The 18,418-nt window shown below is 44.2% G+C and overlaps 1 protein-coding gene across 7 annotated transcripts in view; it reads left to right on the top strand.

The window, feature by feature from the left end:
- fgfr1a (fibroblast growth factor receptor 1a) overlaps positions 1-16,409 on the top strand; it is a 42,349-nt gene extending 25,940 nt beyond the window's left edge. For 2 of the 7 annotated variants that reach the window (XM_024438827.2, XM_024438828.2), the window contains exons 3-18: positions 3,333-3,581; positions 3,709-3,798; positions 4,430-4,602; positions 6,437-6,560; positions 7,688-7,878; positions 8,545-8,695; positions 11,650-11,846; positions 12,281-12,426; positions 12,557-12,678; positions 13,293-13,403; positions 14,371-14,597; positions 14,679-14,801; positions 14,920-14,990; positions 15,118-15,255; positions 15,432-15,537; positions 15,781-16,409. In XM_024438827.2, coding sequence (XP_024294595.1) covers positions 3,333-3,581; positions 3,709-3,798; positions 4,430-4,602; positions 6,437-6,560; positions 7,688-7,878; positions 8,545-8,695; positions 11,650-11,846; positions 12,281-12,426; positions 12,557-12,678; positions 13,293-13,403; positions 14,371-14,597; positions 14,679-14,801; positions 14,920-14,990; positions 15,118-15,255; positions 15,432-15,537; positions 15,781-15,957 — 2,396 coding nt within the window. In that variant the 3' untranslated portion in view covers positions 15,958-16,409. Of the gene's footprint in view, positions 1-3,332; positions 3,582-3,708; positions 3,799-4,429; positions 4,603-6,436; positions 6,561-7,687; positions 7,879-8,544; positions 8,696-9,734; positions 9,880-11,649; positions 11,847-12,280; positions 12,427-12,556; positions 12,679-13,292; positions 13,404-14,370; positions 14,598-14,678; positions 14,802-14,919; positions 14,991-15,117; positions 15,256-15,431; positions 15,538-15,780 lie in introns of all 7 variants that reach the window. The other 5 variants (XM_024438830.2, XM_024438832.2, XM_024438831.2 and 2 more) reach the window with 5 other exon arrangements.
- The last annotated feature ends 2,009 nt before the right edge of the window (positions 16,410-18,418 follow it).

The raw sequence follows: 18,418 nt of genomic DNA, 5'->3' as shown, positions 1-18,418 counted from the left end.
TGACTAAATACTTTTTTGCCCCACCGTAGGTACGTGAGATGCGCAGATAGTTGTGACAGAGGAGCAATGAGAATGGCAAAGGATGCAGATCATGTATTTGGGCCACAGTGTTTGTGACAGACAATACCATCTGGAAATGGCAAAGATGGCTTTTTCACTGTATCGCCCAGTCCGCAGCCTACAGCTAGGATTCAGACCACTTTGTCCTCTAATGCTTTTCCAGTGTCTACTCTACAAATCTCCCCGTAAAGAGCAAGACTCCCAGGCAAGTTTAGCTTGTGACGCTGTGTGCTTTTGTAACCAGACAGCCAACACCGTTGTGATGGACAGTGTGTCAACATAATTGGGTTACCCCCTCCCCCTGGTCGACGATGTAGTCGTAGAGAACAGGGGCTCAGGTGTCTATCTCTGTGTCGCCGTCCTCCTCCCCATTCCTCAAATCTAATTCCACCTTCCTCTCGCGAGGAGCTCCTTGCCAGCCTCACAATTTGGCCCTTGACTAATTCGGGGTGAGATTTAATTTAAGGGAGAGGATAGGCAGGGATTGGGTGAAGAAGGTACGAGGCTGTAGCTCGATTTTCAGCTCTGCAAACGCAAACAAGAGCCTAGATTCAATAAGCTGCCCGTGAATGTGGACGGTGGTTCTTTCAGGGACATCGAGGAAAGAGCTGCTCCCTTGTCTTTGTCATTCCTTTCTCATGTAGCTGGGCACAACATTTAGACTACTGGTTGCATTACAGTATATGAGCTTTTTGGACATTTACCGAATGTCAGACATGTTGCAGATTTTAGGTTGAGTTTTTTGCACTTTTGATTTATGCACCTTTTTCTTCAATACATTTCCTCAAGACTGGTTGTTGTGGATACTATATGCTGTCTCCTGCTGTATACTATTACATAAATGTTGATATGCATCTCCCAGTATCATATGAACAATTGAGTCTGTCTGTGGATTTACTATTTGCCCAGTGATTAAGCTATTGTGTTAGTTGGACCTTGCCTGCATTTTTTTATGTATACTATTGTACTGGAAGATACTCAGCCCTCAATCTAATTTTATTTGTCACATGCTTTGTAGTTGTAGGACAACAATCGGTGTAGAATAACAGTAGAATGCTTACTTACTGGTCCTTTTCCAACAATGTAGGGATAAAGATAAGATAAACAATAGAAACAGTGACACAAGGAATAAATACATACTGAATAACAAGTAAGATTAACATGGCTATATACAGGGAGTAGAACATAACATGGCTATATACAGGGAGTAGAACATAACATGGCTATATACAGGGAGTAGAACATAACATGGCTATATACAGGGAGTAGAACATAACATGGCTATGTACAGGGAGTAGAACATAACAACATGGCTATATACAGGGAGTAGAACATAACATGGCTATGTACAGGGAGTAGAACATAACAACATGGCTATGTACAGGGAGTAGAACATAACATGGCTATGTACAGGGAGTAGAACATAACATGGCTATGTACAGGGAGTAGAACATAACATGGCTATGTACAGGGAGTAGAACATAACATGGCTATGTACAGGGAGTAGAACATAACATGGCTATGTACAGGGAGTAGAACATAACATGGCTATATACAGGGAGTAGAACATAACAACATGGCTATGTACAGGGAGTAGAACATAACATGGCTATGTACAGGGAGTAGAACATAACATGGCTATGTACAGGGAGTAGAACATAACATGGCTATATACAGGGAGTAGAACATAACAACATGGCTATGTACAGGGAGTAGAACATAACAACATGGCTATGTACAGGGAGTAGAACATAACATGGCTATGTACAGGGAGTAGAACATAACAACATGGCTATGTACAGGGAGTAGAACATAACAACATGGCTATGTACAGGGAGTAGAACATAACATGGCTATGTACAGGAGTAGAACATAACATGGCTATGTACAGGGAGTAGAACATAACAACATGGCTATGTACAGGAGTAGAACATAACATGGCTATGTACAGGGAGTAGAACATAACAACATGGCTATGTACAGGAGTAGAACATAACAACATGGCTATGTACAGGGAGTAGAACATAACAACATGGCTATGTACAGGGAGTAGAACATAACAACATGGCTATGTACAGGGAGTAGAACATAACAACATGGCTATGTACAGGGAGTAGAACATAACAACATGGCTATGTACAGGGAGTAGAACATAACAACATGGCTATGTACAGGGAGTAGAACATAACAACATGGCTATGTACAGGGAGTAGAACATAACAACATGGCTATGTACAGGGAGTAGAACATAACAACATGGCTATGTACAGGGAGTAGAACATAACAACATGGCTATGTACAGGGAGTAGAACATAACAACATGGCTATGTACAGGGAGTAGAACATAACAACATGGCTATGTACACAAGGAGTACCAGTACTGAGTCGATGTGCAGAGGTACAAGGTTGTTGAGGTAGCTATGTACTGTACATGTAGGTAGGGGTAAAGTGACTAAGCAACAGGATAGATAATTGTGTGTGTGTGTGTGTGTGTGTGTGTGTGTGTGTGTGTGTGTGTGTGTGGCGTCAGTGTGTGTCTGCGTAGTCGGTGCAAAAAAAGATCAATACAGGTAGTCCGGGTAGCCGTTTATTAGCTATTTAGCAGTCTTATGGCTTGGGGGTAGAAACTGTTCAGGGTCCTGTTGGGTCCAGATTTTGTGCATTGGTACTGTTTGCCGTTTGGTAACGGGGAGAACAGTCTGTGGCTTGGGTGACTAGGGTCTTTTGAAAAATGTTTGGGCCTTCCTCTGACACTGCCTGGTATAGAGATCCTGTATGGCAGGGAGCTCTGCCCCAGTGATGTACTGGGCTGTACGAACTACCCTCTGTAGCGCCTTGCGGTCGGATGTCAAGCTTGCCATACTAAGCGGTGATGCAGCCAGTCAAGATTCTCTCAATGCTGCAGCTGTAGAACATTTTGATGATCTGAGGGCCCATTCCAAATCTTTTCAACCTCCTGAGGGAGAAGAGGCGTTGACGTGCCCTCTTCACGACTGTGTTGGTGTGTGTGGACCATGATAGATCCTTAGTGATGTGGACACCGAGGAACTGGAAGCTCTCAACCCGCTCCGCTACAGCCCCGTTAATGTGAATGGGGGCGTGCTCTGCCCTCTGTTTCCTGTAGTCCAAAATCCGCTCCTTTGTCTTGTCTTAACAAGATTGAGGAAGAGGTTGTTGTCCAGGCACCACACTGCCAGGTCTCTGACCTCCTCCCTATAGTCTTATCGTTGTCAGTGATCAGGCCCTCACTCCTTTCCCTGTTTGTACCCTAGTCATCCCTGTGCCACCTGTGGAAATCCAAGCAGAGCGCTACACCCTTTACCCTGGGGACCGACTGGAGCTGAGCTGTAAAACCGAGTCAGTCAATTGGACCAAGGACCATGCAGTGGTGGTGGACGGGGAGCACACACGCTTACGAGACGGCCAGCTGGAGATCGAGGGGGTGGAGCCGGCTGACTCTGGCCTGTACACCTGCGTCACCTTTGGCAACCACAGCTCTTACTTCTCTGTCAATGTCACAGGTAAGGTCAAAGCTACCACTGAGGGCTCAAATCACTGGTCCTGTAGAGAGAAACAATTCAAGGTACGTGGTAATGCAGCTAAGCCCAAGTCAAATGACATATATTGTCCTATCTGCCTATTCACCAGTTGATATCCTGGCATCCTCTGAAGATGAAGACGAGGAGGATGAGTCTTCCTCAGAGGAGGCAAAGATGTCTAGCAGTCAAAAGCTTTTACGTAAGTGTCTGATCCTCCTAGTCCTACCACCTGTCACTGGAATGGTAGACCAGGTCTGGGCTTGGACCCTATTCTGCTCCTGTTGAGGTTAATGCCCTGAACTTAACATGACAGCCCTGTTTCCTGTTACATTTCATATGTGATTCACCTATTAGGCATTTGCTGTTCATATAAGAGTGATTTGTTCACAGTTGTGATTCAGAGGGCCAGTAGCACCCCACACTGCTGTTTACACTTGAGTAAGGAATGTCACACTGGTGACTAAACTCAGTACATTCCAGACGTCCCCTGATTACTGTTTGTCTACTCTGCGTTATAAAGCCAGTCAGGCGTGGTCAGCTGGCTACTGCCGTCTGGTGAACGCCATGTGCCCACAGGGAAGTAAGCAGCTAGCGTGGCGGGCACCCCTGACAACGACCTTGGGCCCCAAGAGACTAGGCAATCCTATACTGGAGTTTTGTATGTTTTTAAGCAAAACTGGAAATTGTCACTTGACTTGTACTGTTTTTGTGGATCGTTGTATAGAACTCTCCTAAGCCAGATGGAATCTACCTGCACACACAATTGTTGTCAATTCTTCTGTCAGAATAGGTGTTTTAAGTGTTCTCTCGTTCTCCTCATTGTTCCTCAGCAATGGCCCCTCAGTGGGCTCAGCCCGAGAAGATGGAGAAAAAGCTGCATGCTGTCCCAGCCAGTAAGACGGTCAAGTTCCGCTGCCAGGCCAGTGGAAACCCCACCCCAACACTCAAGTGGTTCAAGAACAGCAAGGAATTCAAGAGGGATCAGCGCATCGGGGGCTTCAAGGTAAACCCCCTCCCTGTATTCACCTCTTGGTACTGGATGGCTAGAGACCATACTGTATTATCCTAATTGAATATCCCCAAACTCCCTGAACATGAGTGCAGGTGTGATGGTGATCTTGTCACTGTTAAATCACCAACCCCCACCCCCAGCATTAGAGGCATGTCGCACCTGACTAGGGAACAATGCAAAGTGAAATCCAATGCCACAACGGGATGATTGTGCCACAAAAAAGCATGCCTCGAGGATGGCAATTTTAGCCCTGGAGGCAGAATACGCCTGGCTGTCCTCATTTAACATATCTGGATATCTGCTGTTTACAGCATTTGTTTTCAGTCCAGATTTCTCTGCGTATAGCAAAACCAACTTCTCAAAGGAAATTTGTTTATAATGAGGAGACGGAATAAATCCTGCAGCTCTCCCCCATCTCAGTGCTGGGGAGCAGGACAGGACAGCTCACTGTCACAGAGGAAGTGAGACGGGGTAAACATTTCACAATAATGGGCGTGGTGGTGATGAGTCTGTTCCCTTTTCTTTTCCTTGGGGCAGATAGCATGTGTATACTGTGCGCTTGGCTTTTAAAGTTGACCATATCCGTGCCGTGGTGCGGACGAAGGTGAGTGTGTTGGCTTGTGTCAGCCTCATGTAGGATGTGCTGGGATGTTGTAGGAGTCTAGGGTCCTGTGCATCTGCTCTTCCCATCAAGGTGTTGTCCAGCCATGTCCTCGGCAGCCCCCCTCCTCCTGGGACACATTAAAGAGTTTCCTTTCAGCTGCCTTCACTCCGCCACGCAGCACACTTTACCATCTGGCTGATGTTTTTTCAGTCAAGGTGCAAAGGTCTAGATGGGCAGCTGGGGACGTCTATGAACGAGGCTCGCCGCCCAAACCCCCACCCCCACCCCCCGCTTTGGTTTTATGACCACAGCTCCATTGTTTATATAGTCTTAATGTATGGAGAGGGCAGGCAGGGGGAATAACACAGACCACATGTATTAACCCAAGCACAACACATCTGGCCAAAAGCAGCTGTGGAACCCCAGCTCATTTAAGCTAAATGAGGGAAACCTTAACGCAGGCTCTGTGTACGCATGTTTGATGTCGCCATTGCCTGAGAGGTTTCTTAGTTTAATCACACACTGCCGGTCTTGGTCAGATATATGGAAGAAAAGTAATAACTTGGAATATAGAGAACAGGATTTAGCCTTAGATGTGCATAGGATGTAACCTGGTCATAGTCAACTACAGTTTTTCCCGGAGCAGGTTGTGACAAGTCATGTAACCACTAAGAAAACCTTTTCCCCGCTCCAATACGTTTCCAAGAGTGCATTAATGTACTGTGCCTCAAGCAATGGAGCACAATATAGTTTTATATGACATGGGAAATAGTCTCCTGATAGCAAGTTCCTCCTCCTTCCCATGGGTGTTAAAATAAATACAAGTCATTTTGGTTTGATCTGCATTTCATTACACACCATTGAACTCGTACATTTTTCCCCATTTTGTACAAATAACTAACTAGCAGCATGACAAATGAAATGTGCTCTTGAGAGGTTATGTACACCCCAATGTCAAAGAAAATAATAATTCCAGAAATGAACTTATGAATGAGTAGTGTTGTATCAGGCTGGCTTGACCATCTTTTTTTAATAATCTAGACACAAGTGTCTCAGTAAAGTGTTTTATAGTAGGTGTTACAGGAAGTTTTGTGAAAGTCTGGGTCTTTGGGGATCTAGTTAAGTCTCAGTGCTTCGGTTGGACCAGCTGTCACCTGGAAGTGCATTCAATACGTCCTCCTCTGACTAAATATTTTACCTTTTCTCTTCTCCAATTTGTAGGTTCGAGAACACATGTGGACCATCATCATGGAGTCTGTGGTGCCATCTGACAAGGGGAACTACACCTGTGTAGTTGAAAACAAACATGGAAGCATCAACCACACTTACCAGCTGGATGTTGTTGGTAAGTCTCTTTCCTCTCCGGGTCATTTCTATCGGGGAAATTCCTTGCTAATCCATTCACCTGGTTTAATCATCAATTGGATATTTATGTAGCTTAAGTGTGTTGTTGGTTCAATATCGCTAATGGTTTACAACACTCGGCCCTAGTAATCAAAGTAATGGTGTGCCCTTTTTCCAAGGAGAGGGTCATATGGTCTGAACTGTTGTCAAATTAGCATTTTTTGTTGTTGTATTAACCTTGTTTACGTTGTGGCCCTGCCAATGAAGCTGTCTGAAAAGGTGCAATTATTATTTCATCCTGGACCTGCCCTGTGACTTACTCATGCTCCATTGGTTCCATAAATCAAAGCTCCACCTCCACAGACAGTGGTGTCTCCTGGGATATTTGCGGCCAGGGCCTGTGTTGGCGTGACTTCACTCCCCAACCTCGGTCAACTGTGAGATCATTTTGCAGACAGAGTAATTCTACAAAATGTGTGCAAAGCGCCACACTCATCTCTGTATCAGGAAAGCAAATGAAGCCTGAACATTTTGTTTCCCTGCCAGATGCTGGGCTCATTAGTATGGTTTGGCAAGTTATCAGTCATCAAAATGGCACCCGGAGAACATTTCTCTCTCAGGGCAATGGCTCGAAACTTGTCTGCAAGCTTGTGTTTCCAGTAATTTGGGAAAAATGGCAGCAATTATACAGGCGGCAGAGTAGTTGGGGGAACTGCTATTTCCCTGGCTGTGAAATTACCGTCTGTAAGTAGTGAAAGGACATGAGATCTGGGTAACCCTGTAACCTGGCCTGAGATCAACCTCTACCAAGGCCAGACTGACAGAGCTGTCCTCCTCCTGTTGTCTTTTACTTTTCCAGATCAGCCATGCCTCAATGCTTATTCATTACTGGAATGAACTCAAAACATAGCCTAATCATTTGCTGTTGTTTTCCAATGATAATCCATGGTGGCTTTTACCAAGGTATTTCTGTTGCGCTGACCGCTAGGATTCTCCACGACTATGTCTTTGACGTGTCTTCGTATGTGATTTAAGGTGTTTCTTTGTATGTTATCGCTGTGTGTCTTTTTTGGTATTAATGTTCGTATTTTAATGTGATTGTCATGCGTCTGTGTGTATCCGTTGCAGAGCGTTCCCCACACAGACCCATCCTGCAGGCCGGACTGCCAGCCAATCTCACTGCGGTGGTGGGCAGTGATGTGGCGTTTGAGTGTAAGGTGTTCAGTGACCCCCAGCCTCACATCCAGTGGCTGAAGCACATCGAGGTCAATGGGAGTCGCGTTGGCCCTGATGGCTTACCCTACGTCCGCGTCCTCAAGGTAGGGGCTCTTAGCGCACTGACTGGGTCCACCACCAGTCGACACTGGACACAACATAGCTGTGTTTGTTCTGTTCAGTCAGGAACTAAATGTGAAAACCTCCATTAAGTAAGAGATGACACCCTAAGTTATGCTTGGGGAAATGCAGACATACAACTGTGTAGTAATACAGCCAAACCGTATTAGAATTCAATGAAATTGTGTAGTACAGTCTTAAGCGCATGTTTTTGTTGAGTAGTTTGTATCATTTTTATTTCCTGTTGCATCATGTCTATTATAACCCTTCAAGACTGTCTGGCAAAGGATGGCAAATAGTATCCCTCTTTGAGGATGTGGCAGGTAGGTAGCCTAGCAGTTAAGAGCGTTGGGCCTGTAACCAAAAGGTCTCTGGTTCTAATCCCCAAGCCGATTTAGTGAAAAATCTGTCGGTGTGCCCTTAAGCAAGGCACCTTAATTGCTTCTGTAAGTCACTCTGGATAAGTGTCTACTAAATGACTAAAATGTAAATTTTATCCCTCTATATAAGTAGTTTTCTGTGGCTTGTAAAAGTCTATGCTTGAGAGGGGAAAGTCGATGCTAACAAATGATTGTGATCTCATTCAACAGAGACATTTGTTACAACCTCATCTTGATTTGTTGTTACACATGACATGTTTTTGTTTCCAGCACTCTGGGGTTAATAGCTCGGACACTCAGGTGTTGACCCTCTACAATGTCACTGAGGAGGAGAGCGGGGAGTATATATGTAAAGTGTCCAATTATATAGGAGAGGCCAATCAGTCGGCCTGGCTGACCATCGTCAGGCATGAGGCCCAAGGTAACCGTCCCACGCAGCAGCAGCACATAGAGAGATCCTCAGCCAGGGGCTGCTAGGGCCACCTGGAGACCTAGGGACTTGTTTAGGGATGACCTCAGCTGTTTCTCTCCTCCCTCGCTCCCTCCCTCCTTCTATCCCGCCTCAGTGCTCCTGACTGTAAATTACACTATGGAAAATTCCCAGCAGAGCGGTTGAATGTGTTTAGTCTTGCTTTATGTTGGACTGCTTTCTCTTTCCTGCCCCATGCCTCTCCCGTGCCCTCCTAATAAGGGCCTCTCCTGCCATCCACTGCTGTTACTTTCACTCCCTCGCCCTTCAAAGTCTTCTGCTCAGATCTCTGACTGCCTCTCTCTTATTACTGCCTTGTCCCCCCCCTACTTTTCAGCTGTCTTACTCAGCCTTTCCCTGAGCTCCTGCTGTTTGTCTCGTGGATTTGTTGTATGGTGAAGTGTGTGTGTGTGGCCTTGAGTAAACACTTTTTTTTTTAAATGTTATACCTTTATTTAACTAGGCAAGTCAGTTTAAGAACAAATTCTTATTTTCAATGACGGCCTAAGAACAGTGGGTTAACAGCCTGTTCAGGGGCAGAACAACAGATTTGTACCTTGTCACCTTCCGGTTACTAGTACAACGCTCTAACCACTAGGCTACCCTGCCGCTACCCTGAGTGTGTGTGCTCTGCTGAGTGTGCTCTGCTGAGGGGTTTTCCATGTAGCCCATCTCTTGCATGCAGAGATGAGTCTTTAGGGTATGGGATGTCCGTCCCTGCTCCTTCTCAAATGGTGATGGTCCAGTGAAGGGTTCAGTGCTGCGGTGCGGTCTCTACCTAACGAGCTCCTCCACTAACTGACTGGAGGGCAGATATGGGTTTTTACTCTTGGGGGGGATGGTGTTGGACTGAGGGGAGTATGAACACCCCACCCACCCTCTGTCCTGTCCCCTCCTCTACCAGAAGTCTTTCCCTTTCAGAATCTTTTACTCATGCCTCCATTCTTCCTCTGGGCCTCTTGTTGGGTCTGCTTCCATTGTTCTTTTCTAGACTGCTGGCCTTAACACCACGGACAAGGAAATGGAAATCCTCCAACTGAGGAATGTGTCTTTTGATGATGCTGGGGAGTATACCTGCTTGGCGGGCAATTCTATCGGGTTCTCTCATCACTCTGCATGGTTGATCGTTTTTAAAGGTATCAATGGTTCTCTCCTCTGATCTCCTTCCCCTCCCTCCTCTACACTTTGGCTTGACCATCCACTGCCCACATTTATCTGAATATGGTCTCTGTAGACCCTACTTCAGTGAGCAATGTGGATGTGTGTGGAAGCCAGGCCAAGTTGTGATACTAACCTTCTCCCTTCCCCTGTCAGCATGGTTCCATGCTCATCCAACCTTTCTGGATGGGATGGGATGGTCCATGTTGAGAAATGATTCCCAGAAATCACAGAATGCCAAACAACCCATCTGACCCATAAAATCTACCTCAACTGACAACTCCTGAATCAGAAAGTTTAGGTGTTTCATACCCTCAACAAAAAAAAAATACATAAATGACCATTTCCTCTGCCAATTTCATAATCATTTGTCAGCTTTCCACATTGTTTCAAATGGTTAACGGGTACCTTTACAATGCACTTCTACTTGACTGCCTTAAGATGAAGTTTCCATTCAGAAGGGGTTGTTTGGCAGTACTGTTGGTGTTTCACTCCAACTTGTCTCTCCCATTCTGGTTTCAATTTGGTGTTTACATTTGATTCTGTGTGAGGCTGAGGTTTTCTGACAAGCACTACAAATGACATATATCCCTGATGTCATTTCCTGCTGTGAGGACAAAGCCTGCTCTTAAGGCTAGCTTTGATAATTGGCTCACTGTAGTGGACGGCTCATTCTTCTGGGTTGGAATAGGCATTTGTCCAATTATCAAGCTGCTTGTCATTCAGCCTCAAGACACAAGGACAGCTCACTTGTGTTCCTGGTGTTTGTGTCATTCTGGTGTTTTTCTGAAAGCGAGGTAAAAAGAAACATCCAATATGTTAATTTTAAACCATATTGTAAAAATTTTTGAGATAATTAAAATGTTTAATCTATCTTTTGTGTCTTCAGTACATAGGTAGTTTTGATCCTCAGAGTGAGAGAGACTGTCAAATTTTGTCATGTCTAAATTACAAGGGAATCATAATGACAATTGTTTGTACCAACAATCACCACACAAGCCGCCATTTTAAAACCAAACTGGGCTTTTATGCACAACCACCATTTTATGTGCTCTAAGGAAGTCAGAATGGGACATTTACTTTAAATAAATAATTAGCTTAAGTTAAACTACTGAACACATTCTATTTATAACATATATATATATATATATATTACATTTATGAATGAGTGTATGTTTGAAAGATTTGTATTAGTGTGGAGTGGCATGGTTTTTGTCTGTGATGTTAACACGCGTTGTCCTGAATAACCGAGCCTTTGCACACACAAATAAATACATTAAAATAAAATGGTTTTCAGGAAGCTAAGATTGAACTTAATGTACATCCGTGTTAATGCTCATCCGTTTGCACAAGGCTCTGTATTATTTGGGTTTGTCCCAGCTCAAGAGGACTTGGCCATTCTCTGCCACTAGAGACTATGGCTGCTGGTCAAACTGGCAAAGAATGTGGAGTGAAACCCTATGCCTGAAAGAAGTGGTTATGGTGCCACAATAGGAGTTTGTGCTCCGCTCTCTGTGCCAGTGGTGTTAAGGGCTCTGTTTTTCTGTACATGTCAGCTGAGTGGTCTTAGTGAATGTATCAGGGTGGTGTTTGTGTGTGTGTGTGTGTGTGTGTGTGTGTTCAGTGTTTTTGTTACATGCCTGTTGTGAAAGTGCGATTGATATTTGAGAATGCATGGACCTCTGTTGTTGTGTGTTATGACCCTGTGTGGCTGACCTATTGTCCCCCATCGCGTTGCCCTCATCCAGCAGTCCCCCGCTCCCCACCACCCAACCAAACCTACCTGGAAGTGCTGATCTACTGCGTGGGCTTCTTCCTCATTGCTGTCATGGTGGCTGTTGCCATCATCATCAAGATGCGCACCTCGTCCAAGAAAAGTGACTTCAACAGTCAGCTGGCTGTCCACAAGCTGGCTAAAAGCATCCCCCTGCGCAGACAGGTAACAGAAAGTAGATAGGGGGTTTGACATCTTTATACCTTTTCTGCTTTCTCATCCCATTTAGTGTAATCTTTATGGTATCTTAATAGTTTTTTTTTAATGTATTCCTATCACTTGTTCTTATCAAATGGAAGTGTTCATTATCTTGTGAAAATAAAAAACCTTAATTCCTCGAGTTTCTGGTTCCTCAAAGAGCCCATGAGGTGAGTCAGGTTGGTATGAGTAGAGGGCAGGTGTTCGTCTCATCCTGCTATCTGCTTCCAATGGGATTCAAGTAGTTTTAGTTGTTACATTTTGTGTCATCAGACTTATTTAAGTAACATTTTGAAGGGTTAACATAATTTTCTGTCCACACACTGGATATCCTTCTGTCTGTCTGTCTCTGTTGTTCCTTCCCTGGCTCCACTATGAGAGAGTAACGGCAGGCTTCTGTATTACAGGTGTCAGTGGACTCTAGCTCCTCCCTCCACTCCGGGGTGATGTTGGTGCGCCCCTCCCGCCTCTCGTCCAGCGGCTCTCCTATGCTGTCTGGGGTGTCTGAGTACGAGCTGCCCCAGGACCCACGCTGGGAGCTGCCCAGAGACCGGTACACAGATGACTGGAACACACCTATTAAATACAGACATAACATCACACTCCTTTGAATGGGAGCATTGCCTGTCTGTTTCAATCATCTCATATTTGTTGTTTTTTTCCTATCCCTGTGACCCACTTAGACTGGTGCTTGGGAAGCCCCTGGGAGAAGGCTGCTTTGGCCAGGTGGTGATGGGAGAGGCTTTAGGGATGGACAAAGAGAAGCCAAACAGGGTCACCAAAGTGGCCGTCAAGATGCTCAAATGTAAGTCAAGTTTTTTTTCTCTCATAAACCATATCAAACCTGTGATTTAGGCACATGGCTGGGTTGCCGATACTGCATGTTGGGAAGTTATTTCAAATGCAAGGAGTACAGAATTGAGCAGAAAACCACAACTGCTATTACAGGATGGGAGGAGAGTTCTACTTAGTGCTGTGATGCACAGACATAAGAGGCATCTGCCACTGGCTCCTGGCCACTGTGCAAATGGGAGACCAGAGTAAACATTTATGAGAACCCCTGGGTTTGGATATATGACAGGGTTCATAAAACTGTGAAGAGTGGGGATGTAGGAAAATATCCATTTATTGCTTGGTACTTTTTAAGTGCCTCCCCCCAGAGAGTGCTGCCTTCATCCCCCCCCCTACCTGCATGTCCCTCTGAAAGACTTTGCCCTACAGTTGGTGCCTTTTGAAGCATTTTTAAATAGGGTATGTAAATTTACTTTGAAATCATTTTGCAAAGCAGTGTGCTTTGCGCTGTACACAACTGGGATGTTTTACAAGATAACTCTTTTTGATTTGCCAATCATAGAGTTCAGGGTTGGGTGATTTGTTGTAATGAGTCTAATTTCTGTCTCATTTTTTCCCTCCCCTCAGCTGATGCTACAGAGAAAGACCTGTCAGATCTGATCTCCGAGATGGAGATGATGAAGATCATTGGGAAGCACAAGAACATAATTAATTTGCTGGGAGCCTGTACCCAGGATGGTAAGTCTCACACTTTTACACTCCCTTCAAATCCTTCATTCAGAAAGGCTGAAAACATGTTTCGGTTTGGAGAGAGGAGTGAGTGTTTTGGGAATGTGTTTTTAGACCAGTGCGTTGTTCAGTTGTTTAACAAGACCACAAAAAGCACAGCATGATCATATCAGCATGCAGAAATGTGTGTAATGGTATGAGTAAGGGGATTCTGACACCAACTTCCGAGCTCTCAGTTTGAGATGACCACAGCTGCTGCCAGGGTTGCCATATCTTTCAAATCTTGACTGACAAGCCCTGGCACCATGAGCTGTGTTCTGCTGGGGAGGAACATTAGCCTTCTCTGACCCTGCTGTGAACATTGGAAAGCTCTCTGTTCTAAATATCATGTAGCAGAACACAGGAGGCTGCTCTTTGTCCTGTCTGGTCCCTTGAGAAGTTCCAGTATGTTATTGTAGGAATCTGTTAGCATTTCACACCTTATTACCCAGACCTGTTTGACATACAAACTTTCATCTTTGGCAAAATGTTTAAGTCTTTGCATTTACTTACTATAGATGGTGATGGAGAATTTTTTTTTTTCTTCACACGGCATACAAGTGTTAACAGACATTTGGTTTCTTTTTCTTGTTCTTTAGTTACAGCTTGTAAATTCTTAATGCCTTGATTTGTAATGGTGTTTTTCCCTGACCACAAAATAGCTGTCCAGAATACACCATTACTCTTCGCACTCATTGGCATGTAAGGAGAAAGATACAGCTGTTGGTTATAATTCAGAGCTTAACTCTCTCACCATGACCCCTCCATCGCTCAGTGACATCCCTCCTCACCGCTGGAAATGCTGTTCTCTGACAGCAAAGATGGTGTGCTCCTGTCAGTCTGTCTTGTTGCGTTAGGTGTCACCATAAAAGGTATTTCAAATGTCACTACCTCCAGTGGCGTTGAGGAGTGAGTGCACCCGTGTCTCCCTCCCCAGGCCCTCTCTATGTTATTGTGGAGTATGCCTCCAAGGGAAACCTCCGGGAGTACCTGAGAGCTCGGCGGCCACCAGGCATGGAGTACTGCTACAACCCTGACCAGGTGCCCATAGAGAACATGTCTATCAAAGACCTGGTGTCCTGTGCCTACCAGGTGGCCCGCGGCATGGAGTACCTGTCCTCTAAGAAGGTAACATCAGGATCCGACTCTACCTACATCAGCACAGTTGAGTATAGAGTACCCAGTAAAGATGCAGTGAATGTACCAGGACGCCTGGACCTTGTTCTTATGTGTGTCTGTGTACAGTGTATCCATCGAGACCTTGCTGCCCGCAACGTGCTGGTGACAGAGGACAATGTGATGAAGATCGCAGATTTTGGCCTGGCCAGAGATATCCACCATATTGATTACTATAAGAAGACCACCAATGTCAGTATGCTACTAATTCCCTACCTCAGCCATGCCAATCAATGTGAAAATTGCTTCCCCTGACCTTATTCCATCTCCTGTGTCAATTTGCCAATTTACACTAGCATTTAACTCATAGGGTCGTTTACCAGTCAAGTGGATGGCCCCAGAAGCTCTATTTGACAGGATATACACGCACCAAAGTGATGTGTGAGTATGGCCGAAATACACATTTACCATATTTGGAATGGGCAGAAGTTGGCCAGATACCCGTGGCTTGTATGATATGACCTGTGTGTTGACTGATGGGGCTTGTCCTGTCCGTCTGTATCTGCAGATGGTCTTTCGGGGTGCTGCTGTGGGAGATCTTCACCCTGGGGGGCTCACCGTACCCGGGGGTCCCTGTAGAAGAGCTGTTCAAGCTGCTGAAGGAGGGCCACCGCATGGACAAGCCCTCTACCTGCACTCATGAACTGTAAGCCTCCTTCCTCAGCGTTCTATCATTAGAATGGATGCTATGGGTTTATCCCAGAGCACAGGGATGCAGCTGCTGCAAAGACATTGATCTCTGATAATAAAAAAGACAGGCAAGCCAGCAGCAGAATTAGGGCTCTCTTACTCTCCCTCTCCATTTCTCCTCCTCCCTCCCAGATACATGATGATGAGGGACTGCTGGCATGCCGTTCCCTCTCACCGGCCCACGTTCAAACAGCTGGTGGAAGACCTGGACCGCACCCTGGCCATGACGTCCAACCAGGTGAGTCTCCACATTGAGCACGCCTCAGCAGTTCACACAGAGTCAACAAAGGTGATAAACTCACATCCTTGTATTACTGTCAGGACCAAATGCTAAATGTTAAAATGTTGTGTTTACTTGATATTTAAGCCACTTGTCTGTATGTGGGTGTGAAATGGATGATATCCAAAGACAGATATATGACTGTGTTCTGGCCAGTGTGTCCAATCCTCTCTCATAAATCCCATCTGTGTGTGTTTGCAGGAGTACTTGGAGCTGTCTGTGCCTCTGGACCAGTATTCCCCCAGCTACCCTGACACTCGCAGCTCCACCTGTTCCTCTGGCGAGGACTCTGTCTTCTCCCACGATGCTGGGGCTGAGGAGCCCTGCCTGCCAAAGTTCCCTCCCCATTCCAACGGGGTGGCCCTCAAGAAGCGCTGATACCTCACTCCCCTCAAACACCCTGACATTCCTCTTACTGTCGTTCCTTCTCTGCACCACTGGCCTGGTATGAACTCTCCCAACCCTCCCAGAGACTAGGCAAAACACTGGTGGAGAGTGGGACAAAGCTTAATTCTGAAACTTTTAAACGTACCGGTTGGGCATCAAGGACTCAAGGCTGCAGCAGTTTCTTGGCTCGTGATTGAGGTGGATATGTTTTCGGGGCACTTTGTATTGCTGGGATTGTCTTTCTTTTTGTGTCAAACGGTGCAGGAGAAGGAAAGACTAATTTATCCACTTTGGGCATTCCATGGAACAAGATAAACAGACCGTGCTAAACTGAAAGAATTATGAATTGGATGGATCTGAGTTAGGATTATGTCTGTTGTATTTTTCCAATGTTCATCAATAATAAATGAAATAATTTTGCTTTTTAGACCAAATCCAGAGAATATATTAACAAGGGACATTCATACAGTGCCTTCAGAAAGTGTTCACACTTCTTGACCTTTTCAAAATGTTGTTGTTACAAAGTGGGATTAAAATGGATGGAATTATCATTTTTTGTCAACGATCTATACAAAATAGTCATATCTAGGTGGAAGAAAAATATTATGGAAAAATATGAAAAATAAAACACTAATATACCTTGATTAGATAAGTATTTATATTCCTGAGTCAATACATGTTATAATCAAACTTGGCAGTGATTCCAACTGTTAGTCTTTCCTGGATTGTAAAATATCTGCCCATTATTCTTAAAAATGTTCTTCGTGATCATTCCTAGACAGTCATTTTCAAGTCTTGACATAGATTCTTAAGCCAATTTAAGTCAAAACTGTAACTAGGCCACTCAGAAACATTCAATGTCATCTTGGACAGTGTACTCCAGTGTATTTTTGGCCTTGTGTTTTATATTATTGTCCTGCTGAAAGGTGAATTTGTCTCCCAGTGTCTGTTGGAAAGAAGACTGAACCAGATTTCCCTCTAGGATTTTGCCTGTGCTTATTTTTATCCCCCCCCAAAAAGCTCTAGTCCTTGCCGATGACAAGCATACCCATAACACGATGCAGCCACCACCGTGCTTGACAATATGAAGAGTGGTACTCCATGATGTGTTGGATTTGCCATAAACATAACACTTTGTATTCAGGACATAAAGTTGAATTCTTTGACATTTTTTTTGCAGTTTTACTTGCATGCATGTTATGGAATATTTTTTAACCTTTATTTTAACTAGGCAAGTCAGTTAAGAACAAATTCTTATTTACAATGACGGCCTAGGAACATGACGGCCTTGTTCAGGGGCAGAACAACATATTTTTACCTTATTAGCTCGGGGATTTGATCTAACAACCTTTCGGTTACTGGCCCAACGCTCTAACCACTAGTCTACCTGCCGCCCCAGGTACAGGCTTCCTTCTTTTCACTCTGTCATTTAGGTTAGTATTGTGGAGTAACTACAATGTTATTGATCCTCAGTTTTCTCCTATCACAGCCAGTAAACTCTGTAACTGTTTTAAAGTCTCTTTTGGCCTCATGGTGAAATCCCTCTCTGGCAACTGAGTAAGGAAAGACGTCTGTGTCTTTGTAGTGATACACCATCCAAAGTGTAATTAATAACCTCACCATGCTCAAAGGGATATTCAATGTCTGCTTTTATATTTTTACCCATCTACCAATAGGTGCCCTTTGCGAGGCATTGGAAAACCTTCCTGGTCTTTGTGGTTGAATCTGTGTTTGAAATTCACTGCTCGACTGAGGGGTACAGAGATGTATGTGTGGGGTACAGAGATGAGGTAGACATAAAAAAAATCATGTTAAAACACTTATTGCAACTTATTATATGACTTATAAAGCAAATGTTTACTCCTAGACTGTAGGCTTGCCATAACAAAGGGGTTGAATACTTATTGATTCAAAACATGTCAGCTTTTCATTTTTTTGTCATTTAAAAAAACTGTATTAAACTTGACATTATGGGGTATTGTGTTTAGGCCAGTGACACAATCTCAATTTAATGTATTTTAAATTCAGACTGTAACACAAATGTGGAAAAGGTCCAGGGGTGTGAATACTTTCTGAAGGCACTCTACCTTGTATATGTTGGTGCAGTGGTCAGTTATTTCATTCATATTACAATCTCCTTGTAAATACAGTTAAATTTATAAATATGAATATATATTTACACAGCACTCTTTATTTTTATTACCATGTTTTTTTATTTTCTTTTTGTACAAGGAAGCTTATGTTTGATCCATTTGAGTATAGTCCATAAGGGGAGTTGCTACATGAAAATAACTATAAATTGTATTAAATATTACTTGGCCAGTTTTTGCTATTTCTAAATTTGTCAGCTTTGCTTTTTTACCATTAATCAATTGGCTGCTTAACCACTAGAGGAAACATATGTATTTTCTATCAATCTTTTCAGGTCCAAATGGTTTTTCATGACAACCTG

The sequence above is a fragment of the Oncorhynchus tshawytscha genome, linkage group LG12 (assembly GCF_018296145.1).
Source record: "Oncorhynchus tshawytscha isolate Ot180627B linkage group LG12, Otsh_v2.0, whole genome shotgun sequence".
NCBI classification, from domain to species: domain Eukaryota; kingdom Metazoa; phylum Chordata; class Actinopteri; order Salmoniformes; family Salmonidae; genus Oncorhynchus; species Oncorhynchus tshawytscha.
This window is presented reverse-complemented; position numbering and strand designations above follow the sequence as displayed.